Source organism: Conger conger, chromosome 8, assembly GCF_963514075.1.
Source record: "Conger conger chromosome 8, fConCon1.1, whole genome shotgun sequence".
In the NCBI taxonomy this organism is placed as follows: Eukaryota; Metazoa; Chordata; class Actinopteri; order Anguilliformes; family Congridae; genus Conger; species Conger conger.
This window is the reverse complement of record NC_083767.1, coordinates 38,326,301-38,336,088: the sequence shown is the minus strand read 5'-3', so window position 1 is coordinate 38,336,088 and position 9,788 is coordinate 38,326,301. Positions and strand designations below refer to the sequence as shown.

General features: G+C 43.1%; 1 protein-coding gene across 1 annotated transcript; it reads left to right on the top strand.

The window, feature by feature from the left end:
• The first annotated feature begins 5,189 nt into the window (after positions 1-5,189).
• Positions 5,190-7,336, top strand: smim20 (small integral membrane protein 20). Its single transcript, XM_061252759.1, has 3 exons — positions 5,190-5,361; positions 5,664-5,720; positions 6,428-7,336. Exons 1-3 carry the CDS (start codon positions 5,253-5,255, stop codon positions 6,463-6,465), a joined length of 204 nt encoding a protein of 67 aa, XP_061108743.1. The 5' UTR covers positions 5,190-5,252; the 3' UTR covers positions 6,466-7,336.
• The last annotated feature ends 2,452 nt before the right edge of the window (positions 7,337-9,788 follow it).

The following is a 9,788-nucleotide window of genomic DNA, read 5'->3' as shown; positions in this document are numbered from 1 at the left end:
TTTACCGTTTGCTGCTTTGTTTCAGAGAAAGCACTGTGCTGATGTGTTGTGAATTCTCTCCATGCTGCATGTAATAAAGAGTACCTTATCACACACAGCATGGATTACTTCCTTGCCAATTTGGATCTTTTTTTTCCTCCACACATTCATCCTCTGAAGTTGGGTGTATACTATACCTTGCACTCAGTACCTCATTACAACAAATCAGGGCTACTCTTTAAGAGCAGAGTAATATGTCATTTAATGCTGCAATAATAGTTTATTTCTCAATTACACAGAAAGGCATTACCTGTAGCGGCTGTTATTCTGTTGTTATTTTATTGTGTGGAGGATGCATATCATAGGATTATTATACTCTTCAGATAGATGTAGTATGGGTGACATAACACTCACTGTACGATGTGAAATGTCCGGTGCTCTGGTGTCAAGCGCTGCAGAAATACTGTTATGAGATGGAGGAAGCTGGAGGGACCATGGTTGACCTTGGGAAGACTTCGGAATAACCGTGTTTCTCTCATTTGAGCCAGGCACACTATTCAGAGCGGCATTCTTGTATCGACGAGCCCATCATAAATAAGCTAAAGGCACCCATTTCTTGTTCAACATATCGCAACAGCACCCTCTCTTGGATGTGTGGTGAAGTTACCTCAAAAACTCAGACCTCTGCACCCGTACTGTAACAGACACATTACATTCATGGCATTTTGGCAGACGCTCTTATCCAGAGCGACGTACAGTTGATTAGACTAACCTGGAGACAATAGTGCCCAGGAGCAATGCAGGGTCAAGGGCCCAACGGCTGTGCAGATCTTATTGTGACTACACCAGGGATCAAACCACCGACCTTGCGGGTACCTTAACCACTACGCTACAGACCCCCCTAACAGATACTGCAGATGCACCTGCAGCCGAATGGGGAATAAGGCGGGTGGGATAAGGCAACCAGGTAAAGAGAAAGTTGCATTGCTGGGAACGGGGGAGTGCGGAGATGCAGGGAGTCATCCACTGATAAGGAGCCACTAGGGGTGGGTAGGACCATGTTACTCTGCAGCTGGAAACTTGGGTGAGTTGGAATCATCACATTCGTGCTGCGTGCACTGCCTCCCTGTGGCCTCGCCACTTCTAAGTTTGTATTAAAGTGTTCTTGGCGCTAAGACTGGTGCATAAGTTCCATTACGGAATGGGGATCAGCTGTCCCCCCTCTCTCCTGCAGGTGGCGTGAGACCAGCATCAGGGGGAGAGGAAAGGCAGAAACCTCTTCTGAAGCCCCATGTCCCTCAGAGCTCAGATTGGTGCTGCTGGCGAGGAAGGGGGCGGGGAAAAGCACTGCATGAAATACCATCGGCGAGGGGGGGTTCACCAGCGGTTGAGCACGTAGAGAGGTGAGCCTACGTGGCTGGAAGACGGGTGATCATTGTGGACACCCCCGGGTGGGAGTGGTACTACCCTCTCAACGGCGCGCCTGAGTGGGTTAAATGGGTTAGAGCAGTGGTGTCCAATCTTATCCTAAAAGGGCCGGCGTGGGTGCAGGTTTTTGTTTTAACCCAGCAGTAACACACCTGATTATACTAATGAACTAATCGTGGTCTTTAATCAAGTCCTTGATGAGTAGAATCAGCTGTCTTAGTCCTGTGCTAAAACAACAACCTGCTCACACACCGGCCCTTTCTGGATAAGATTGAACACCCCTGGGTTAGAGTCTTGTTAAGACAGAAAAATATATATTTTTTAAATTACAGAAATAAAGGAACTGAATCAATTGACTGAAGAGAAAGAGAACGAGCTCAATGACCTGGTAATGGAATGCCGCAAAAGTCAAGAGGAGGTGGAGAACCTGGAGGAAAAGAAGAAAGAAAAAGACTTAATGTTGGATAAAAAGAAAGAGTTTTATGAAGAGCAGAAGAGGAAAAGAGAAGCTTAAATCAAAGCATATACAGAAGTGTGACCTGGAAATAGAAGAATTAAAACATAGGAATGCTGCAAAAGAGAGAGAATTGTGTGACTTGCATCAGATGTGTAAGGACAAAGAGAAGGAGGTGGAAGAACCACAGCACGCAATATAGGTGGGAGAGCAAACCACCTATAGCGGGATTTTGAAAAGAAACAGCGACAGAGAGAAGAGGTATGGAGAGTGGAAAATGAGAAGATGAAGAAGCTTATAGAAGAGACAAAAGAGATGTTTGAGAAGAAGAGAAAAGGACGAGAGAAAGAGATTGGAGAGCAGAGGGAATATTAGGAGAAAATTAGATACATTCACACAGAAAATTAGGGGAAACTAAGAGAGCAAGAGTTAGCATTCAGGGAAAAAGAGATGAAAGACATAAAACATTACCAAATAGCATTATGAAGAAGAACTGAGGAGGATACAGTTGGAGATTAAACTAAAGGATGAAGAGAACAAGAGGGAGGCAGGGAGAAGCGGACAGGCTTTGGCAGAAAGAGAAGCACAACTTGAGCTGAAGGATAGACAAATTTCAGAGCTGATGCATCAAGCACAATAAAGAGCAGGAGCGACAGAAAAGAGACCGAAGGATGAAATGAGGAAAAAAGAGAAGGAGCTGGGGAGGAAAATCAAGGAGAAGGAGGTAGAAGAGATGAGAGAAGTATGAACATAGTCAAAGGCAAACAGCAAAACTAGAGGTCATGATTAAGCAGCTAAGGACTGATACCGCAGAACTGGTGGAGAGAATTCACATTATTCTGAAAGAGAGGGATGAGGTTATACAGCAACGTGGACAGAAAGAACTACAGAGGGAAGAAGAGATGGAGGGACTGGTCAGAGAAAAAGACAAAGAGATAAAAGACATGAAGAAGAAACTGAATTAATTACAGAAGAAACGATATGAGAAAGAGAGAAGTGGACAAACTGAGATGCATCGTTGAGGAAAGAGAGGAGAAAATATCAGCTTCTCTGCAGAAATATGAGGACGAACAAAAACAGAGGGAAGCAGTATGGAGAGATAAATACGAGAACATGCAGAATGAGATGGACGGTACAAAACAGATGGATGAGGAGAAAAGGCAGATGAGAGAGGCAGAGATAGAGTCAGTCCTGGAGGTGAAAGAAAAAGTGATTAAAGAACTAAAAACAAATGTATGAAGAGAGCAAGAGAAACTAGACCTTCCTTAGAGAGAGATATTAAGCACTGAGCCTGGAGAGTGATGGAGTGATTGAGGAGATAAAAGAAAATAAAAGTGTGAGGACTACAGGAAAGACCACAGGAAGGGCACAGTGAGGTGAGGTCAGGCAGCTGGGAGGCGGGTCGCTCTGGTCAAAGTGACACGGCCCAAGCGGTGCCTTGGGGATGAGGCCGCAGGTCGCGCCCTGCAGAGGGCAGCTCTGTGCCCCCCAGGCTCCCGCGCCTCCCTCCTGGTCTTCCCAGCATGCCTCTCTTTCACCGCCAGCTACGGCCAGGCAGTCAGTGCTGTTCTCCTGGGCGGAGGCTTTCGGGGGAGAGCATCGAGCAGCACATTCTGAGGAACTGAAGGGCCTCCGCGGGAACAGGTACCACACCCTACACAGCTGGCAGAATGCCAGTCAGGTCTCCCAGCTGCTGGAGAAGGTGGAGAAGATGGTGCAGGTTCTACAGCCGGGGGGGGGGGGGGGGGGGGGAGGAAGGAGGAAGAGGATGAGGAGGAGTCAGAAGGAAGAGCTGAGAGAGAGAACTGCACAGAAGCAGACTAGAGAGCCGGAGAAAGGAAGGAATGGAGTGAGAGAAAATAGGGAGAAAAGAGAAACAAAGGAAGAAACAAATGAGTACAGGAGGATTGTGGATAACTGAACACAAGTGTGGAACCAGAGACGCAAAAAAATCAGCAAAAAATCGGTTTCTGGTGTTATTGGTTAGTTTTGATACAGTTCTCTAAGATACTATGCTCAACCAATTTTAAAGCTCTATGTACTACAGGCTAATTTATTCAATTCCAGTTTCTTTCAGTGTGTATTTCTTATTGTTGCCAAATAATTGTATTGTTATGCTCATTGGTTATTTATTGTAAAAACTAAAGGATTTTTATTTTGTCAAACTGATAAAAAAAAACCCTGCATTATTTCTGTGAAGATCAAATTCAGAGATTGCATCCACAGATGTGGTAGCTCTTTGAATCAAGTGTTGTGAAACCAACAAAGCTAACTATTACCATCTCACTGAAGTTGTGTCTTTTCACTTACTGTAACCTGAAATATTTATAATTTCCGGGTGCAATATGAAATGCTCTGGCATTGTAACTACATACATAGTGGGGCTTGCACTGTTGTACCATTAAAGAAGATCATTAACATTCATTTCCTTGGTAATTATACAGCAGACAGTGTATAATTGTATTATTATTATTATTATTATTATTATTATTATTATTATTATTATTATTATTGTAGAAACAACAAATAACATTAAAGAAATGTAAAGTTTAAAAGTTTCCCTAGATAAGAATGCCTTCCAAATGAATAAACATTTGTTTGAGTATAAGACTCAAAATGTTGTAACGTTATTGTTTTTCAAGAGGAGTGGTTCAATCGGACACAGTACGGTCAGAGGCTCTAAGATTTTATGTGCAAGCAGCAAGATTAGACATGCCATTGCACATGGTCAATTATATGTTATCTATATTTAATAAAACGTAAATAACTAAACACACAATCTTATGAGAGGATGTATAATTTAAAATATGATTTTACTGAAGTTCAGGGAATATTTAGTCATTCTATTTGTAATAAGGTGTCAATATACTTCCTTATAATTACTATACGTATTATGACACAAAAAGACTTTGACTGTTTTGCAGCCTCCTACTCTTGGCCAGTTGTCGTCCTTCGTCATCCACAAGAGACATTTTGGGGGCGACATGGCTCAGGCAGTAAGAGCAGTTGTCTGGCAGTTGGAGGGTTGCTGGTTCGATCCCCCGCCTGGGCTGTGTCAAAGTGTCCCCGAGCAAGACACCTAACCCCCAAATGCTCCCGACGAGCTGGTCGGTGCCTTGCATGGCAGCCAATTGCCGTCGGTGTGTGAGTGTGTGAGTGTGTGTATGAATGGGTGAATGAGAAGCATCAATTTTACAGAGCATTGGATAAAGGCGCTATATAAATTCCAACCATTTACCATTTACATTTTCCTCATCTAAACTGTCCCTCATATCCACCACTAGAGGGAGACTGTAGCCATAGTGTGTGCACTTTTACACAGGAAGCAGTTCAGTACTGTCAGTGGTCGGTGCTGGTGTCCTTTGAACTACCACAACCTCTGATCAGGAAAATGTCGCGGAATAGGAGAACCGTGATAATATTCGCAGGTTTTGTCACAGCGGTTGCAGCCGCTTTCTATCCGATATTGTTTTATCCTCTCTCACACATAAATGAGTACAGTAAGTCGCCAATCTAAGTTACTAATTTAGTTTGTTGTGCTAATTTTGATGGTGCGCTTGCTAGCATTAGTAGTCATAGCGAGTGTGTTGTTTTACCCTTTTAGGCTATCCAGTTAGTGAACGAGTCAAACAAATAGCTAACCTGACATATAATTTTTCTGTAATCCATGTTGGAATTGATTAAGAAGCAGCCACAATTTATGTGATTTCTGGATCGCCAGATTGCTCAAGTTAGCTACCTGCCTGACTATCGTTCTATGAGTCCTCCCTAGCATGTGTGCTTTAAACCCCCTTGTAAACAGAACAAGTTCAGACGGTAAACCGAGCTGGGATCAATCAAGCGGATGTCCAACCTGTAGGTAAGTTGACACCTGCGGAGCCAACTGCGCAGTGACAGCACGAATGTCACGATGCAGCGCTGGTACAGCGTAATTTCACAAATTTGGTGGCCAGTGCTACGTTGCGTTTGGTGAAATTCACTTCAATTAAGTAGTGTAGTAATTGTTCTTGTAATCATTTAATTCTTCCCAGCCTTACAAATCCAAGTACATCACAACACTTCCACACAAAAGTGTTGGAATGAAAGCAGGCTATATGACATAAGTAGTGTTCGATCATGATTATCTGCAGGACAATATAGACAAATAATAACACAATCTTCAAATCTATGTATCTTATTAATATAAACCTGAATGAGCTGTTGCACTGATAGCTGTGCATCAGTGGAGTGTTATTTAAAAAGTGACCAGTTAAGGTATGCTCACATACATAGGTGTGTTTAATCAAAAATGCTTTGCCCTTGGGAAATCTCTACTGCATATCAGACCTACTCAACCCTATTCCTGGAGATCTACCGTTCTGTGGGTTTTCATTTCAACCTTAATTTGCCATGTTATGGTTTGCAGCTGAATGATATCTCTAGCTGTTGAATGAGGTGTGCTTTGTTATAGGGTTGGATTGAAAACTTTCAGGATGGTATATCTCCAGGAACACGGTTGGGGATCCCTGTTCTGGGCAGTAGGGTACTGGTCACCCACAGTCACCTCTTTGTATTTGTGTCGTGCAGGTGTAAAGATATGGTCTGACCCATATAAGACCAAGTGAAGGCAGCGATCGCTGGTGCTGGGATGAGGAAGAGATGAAGAAAGGCAGAAATCTGAGTGGTTGCCCGGTCTGTGTTGATTTTTAATCAGTGCAATGGTGCTTATGGGAATCAAAGCTCTTTTTTCAAAAAAGAGTCCAAGAGCCATGTTAAAAACAACAACTTTGTTTCTGCATCGGACTGTTTCAGATTAACTGTTTCCCAAGGGTCAAGGGGCAAGCAGAGGATCAGAAAATGGATAGATTGGTATTATAGTGTTTACAGTTTGTGGAGGGTGCACCGATTTAATTAGTTGTCCCTGTTCAGTAAATGATGGAATTGTAGGATTCACTACTTTCTCCAGTAGACTCACCCCTTTATTTGATTGTTTTAGGCTGTGACTGAGATGGATCACAATTTACTAAATACCTTGTTCTCGTGTCCAAATTCCAGAAATAAAATTTTACACATTTTAGGACACTGGAAATATCCCATAATCCTGTTATGAACAAAGGACAGTAGTTATAACATTTTATTCACTTCTCATGCCCATTGTGCTCTCACACACTGAATCAAAATCCAGGTTAAACATTAAAAGAATAAAACCGCAAAAATGAACCAAACAGAAAAGGATTTTTTTTTTAAATGTTAATGACAGAGATGTATATATTATCACAAACATGTTTTTTTCTGTTTTCACATAGTGGATGAAGAGATAACTGAAATCAAGTAGCTTTTCAGAATAGAAAGATGATTGTATAAGAAGTAATTAAATCCTGGTGTTGGCTATAACATACTCAGCCACCAGAGGGCGGTGTTTGACCAAAGATGCAATGGGATGAATGTTTGTCTGTTGTTGGACAAGGTTTAAATAAAACCCCAAATTATGGGTTACAGCTTTTTCCCAGGCTCTTTTCTGTTGCACTCCATTGTATTCCTGTATAAATGAAATATGCTACGAGTATGTGTTTAATCTTAAACTCGCTTCTCACATTAATCTCATAAAGGCGACTTCATATACCGGGCACGTAATTCATTGTTATATTTCCTGTCTGCTTCTTTTTATCTTTTCTCATGTCTGTCTTTTGTTTTTGTTCAGTTCAGACCAAGAAAAAAAACTCACAAACTCAAAAGAATGAAAAATGTCACAACCGTAACATGGCTTTAAATTTCAGTCACGGTTCAGAAAAGCGAGATTGAGATCTGTTGATTATTGCAAGCCTGGGGAGGTTTTCTCCAATTACTTCCTGTGTCACTCCTGGACCACCAGACACCCCCAAGTACCCCCCCCCCCCCCCACTAGCAGTGGAAACGGGGCCACAGGAGATCAGAATGGGCCCTCTAGAGAAACCCTGCATGTCCAGGAACTGACATCATACCTCAGCAATGCCACAACAAGGACATTCAGGGCTCAGCTGAACCTGCCAAAGACCCTTTCCTGAAGCCAAGATCCCTCAGTGTCCCCCCCCCCCCCCCCATCTGCCTGAGTGTTGTTTATGGGATGCTGTTATTGTTGGTTACGGCTCAAAAAACTCTGAGCAACGCAGAGACTTCCAAAATAAAGATTTGAGGTCCGGAGTGGAGGGAGGGGGGGGGGGGGTGATTGGGTCATAGAGATGGTGGTGGTGGTGGGGGGGGGGGCGGTGGAATTCTTTTCATACTCCCTTGTTTTCCAAATTATACAGCAGAAAGCATGTGGGGCTCGAGTGAAGAAAGGAATTTGCTATTTCAACGAGGAGAAACTGGCTTGCGGCGAAGATGGTCGCACTTTGAATCCGGTGTTAATTCCTGTGTTTCTTTGGGTACAAATCAACAGATCGTTACGGAGAGATTACAGCGCCGTTAGATCAAAGAGCGTTCACAGGCAACTGATGTACTGCTTGATGTTTGATGTGTTGTAACCACATTGTGTATTTTGCCTGTTGAAATTGATGAGATTAAAAAGCAAGGCATTCAATGCAGAACAAGTTGACTATCTGCAAGGGCGAAATTCAGAAGTGCTAATTTTATAATGCTCTTCATATTATTGAACATGTTTCTCTCACACCAGGGGGACATGAACTTATTTGTGATTCGGCTGAAATGTGTCTTGTTGCAACCAAGCCAATTAAATTTCTGTGTGTACAAGAGATGTAGGATCTGCTAGGGTTCTTAAGAGGGTTTTCAAACCGCACCAAAACCTTATCAGAGGGCTTATACGAGCTTGTATCACCAACAGCAGTTTGCTTAGGCGAAGCATTCCTCTAACAAAGATGGCCATTAGCATGTTTTAACAGTCTTTGTTTCCTCAATCCATTCATCAAACAGCAGTAGTTTCCAACTTGTTTGAGGGATGTTCTAAGCCAAGAACTTAGGACATTCCTAAGTGAGGCAGCGATACACTAGGGTGCTCTCTCTGATTGCTATGGGAACTGAGGCTACGGCAGACACGCCAGTAGGATTGTGAAACAGCAGGACGAATTTCAAGGCGGAAAAGGAACAGTGGAAAGTGGGGGGGGGAAAGTGTGACCGCTGAGAAGAAAGCGATCGTGTTTGTAGACTGTGACAGAAAGACCGCTGGATACATAAACAACAGCGCCGCTGAGGGCAGGTCGTGGCGGCGCTAGAAACGAGTGCGCTTTCAGAAGAGACATCGAGCGATAATTAAAGACAGGGAAAGTTACGGGGGCATGTCACTTCTGCTTTTATTTATAACCTTCTGCTCTCTTCTTCCTCTTCTTCTCTCTCGGACTGCGGGGAGCAACGGAAAGCCGACACTGAAGCTAGCAGGTCAAGAGGCGTCAGTGTAGCATAATGGCTAGGGAGTTGAGCTTGTAATGCTAAGGCTTCTGGGTAACAGTCACAGCTGAGGCACAGCCATTGTAGCCTTGTGAAAGGTACTCAGACTGAATTGCTCCAGTGAAGTAACAAGCTCTCTAAATGAACTGGACGTGAAATCTATTTAAGTTTCTCTGGATAAAAAGCAGATGGAGTGTCTGGTAAATGCTGAAGTGTAAATGTAAGACCAGATTGTTAGCACACATGATGCTAATATAGTTTCACAGACATGATACGACTTTGAAGTGGAAGAAATGGTTTACGCTCAACATCTCCCTGTATAGCCACATTACTGACTCAATATAAGGTGATAAGTAGGTTTTAACTAACATTAATAGCAGGTGTTAAACCGCTAATCTGGATATATATTACATGCCCCCGCTCACATGTGAACTCACGGTCAGTTCTACACAGGCACATAGAGCTGTGTGTGTGTGTGTGTGTGTGTGTGTGTGTGGGGGGGGGGGTAAGGTTGGGAGTGGAGGAGTTATATTCCTCTTCTCAAACATGCTTAATTCTTCCACTATAG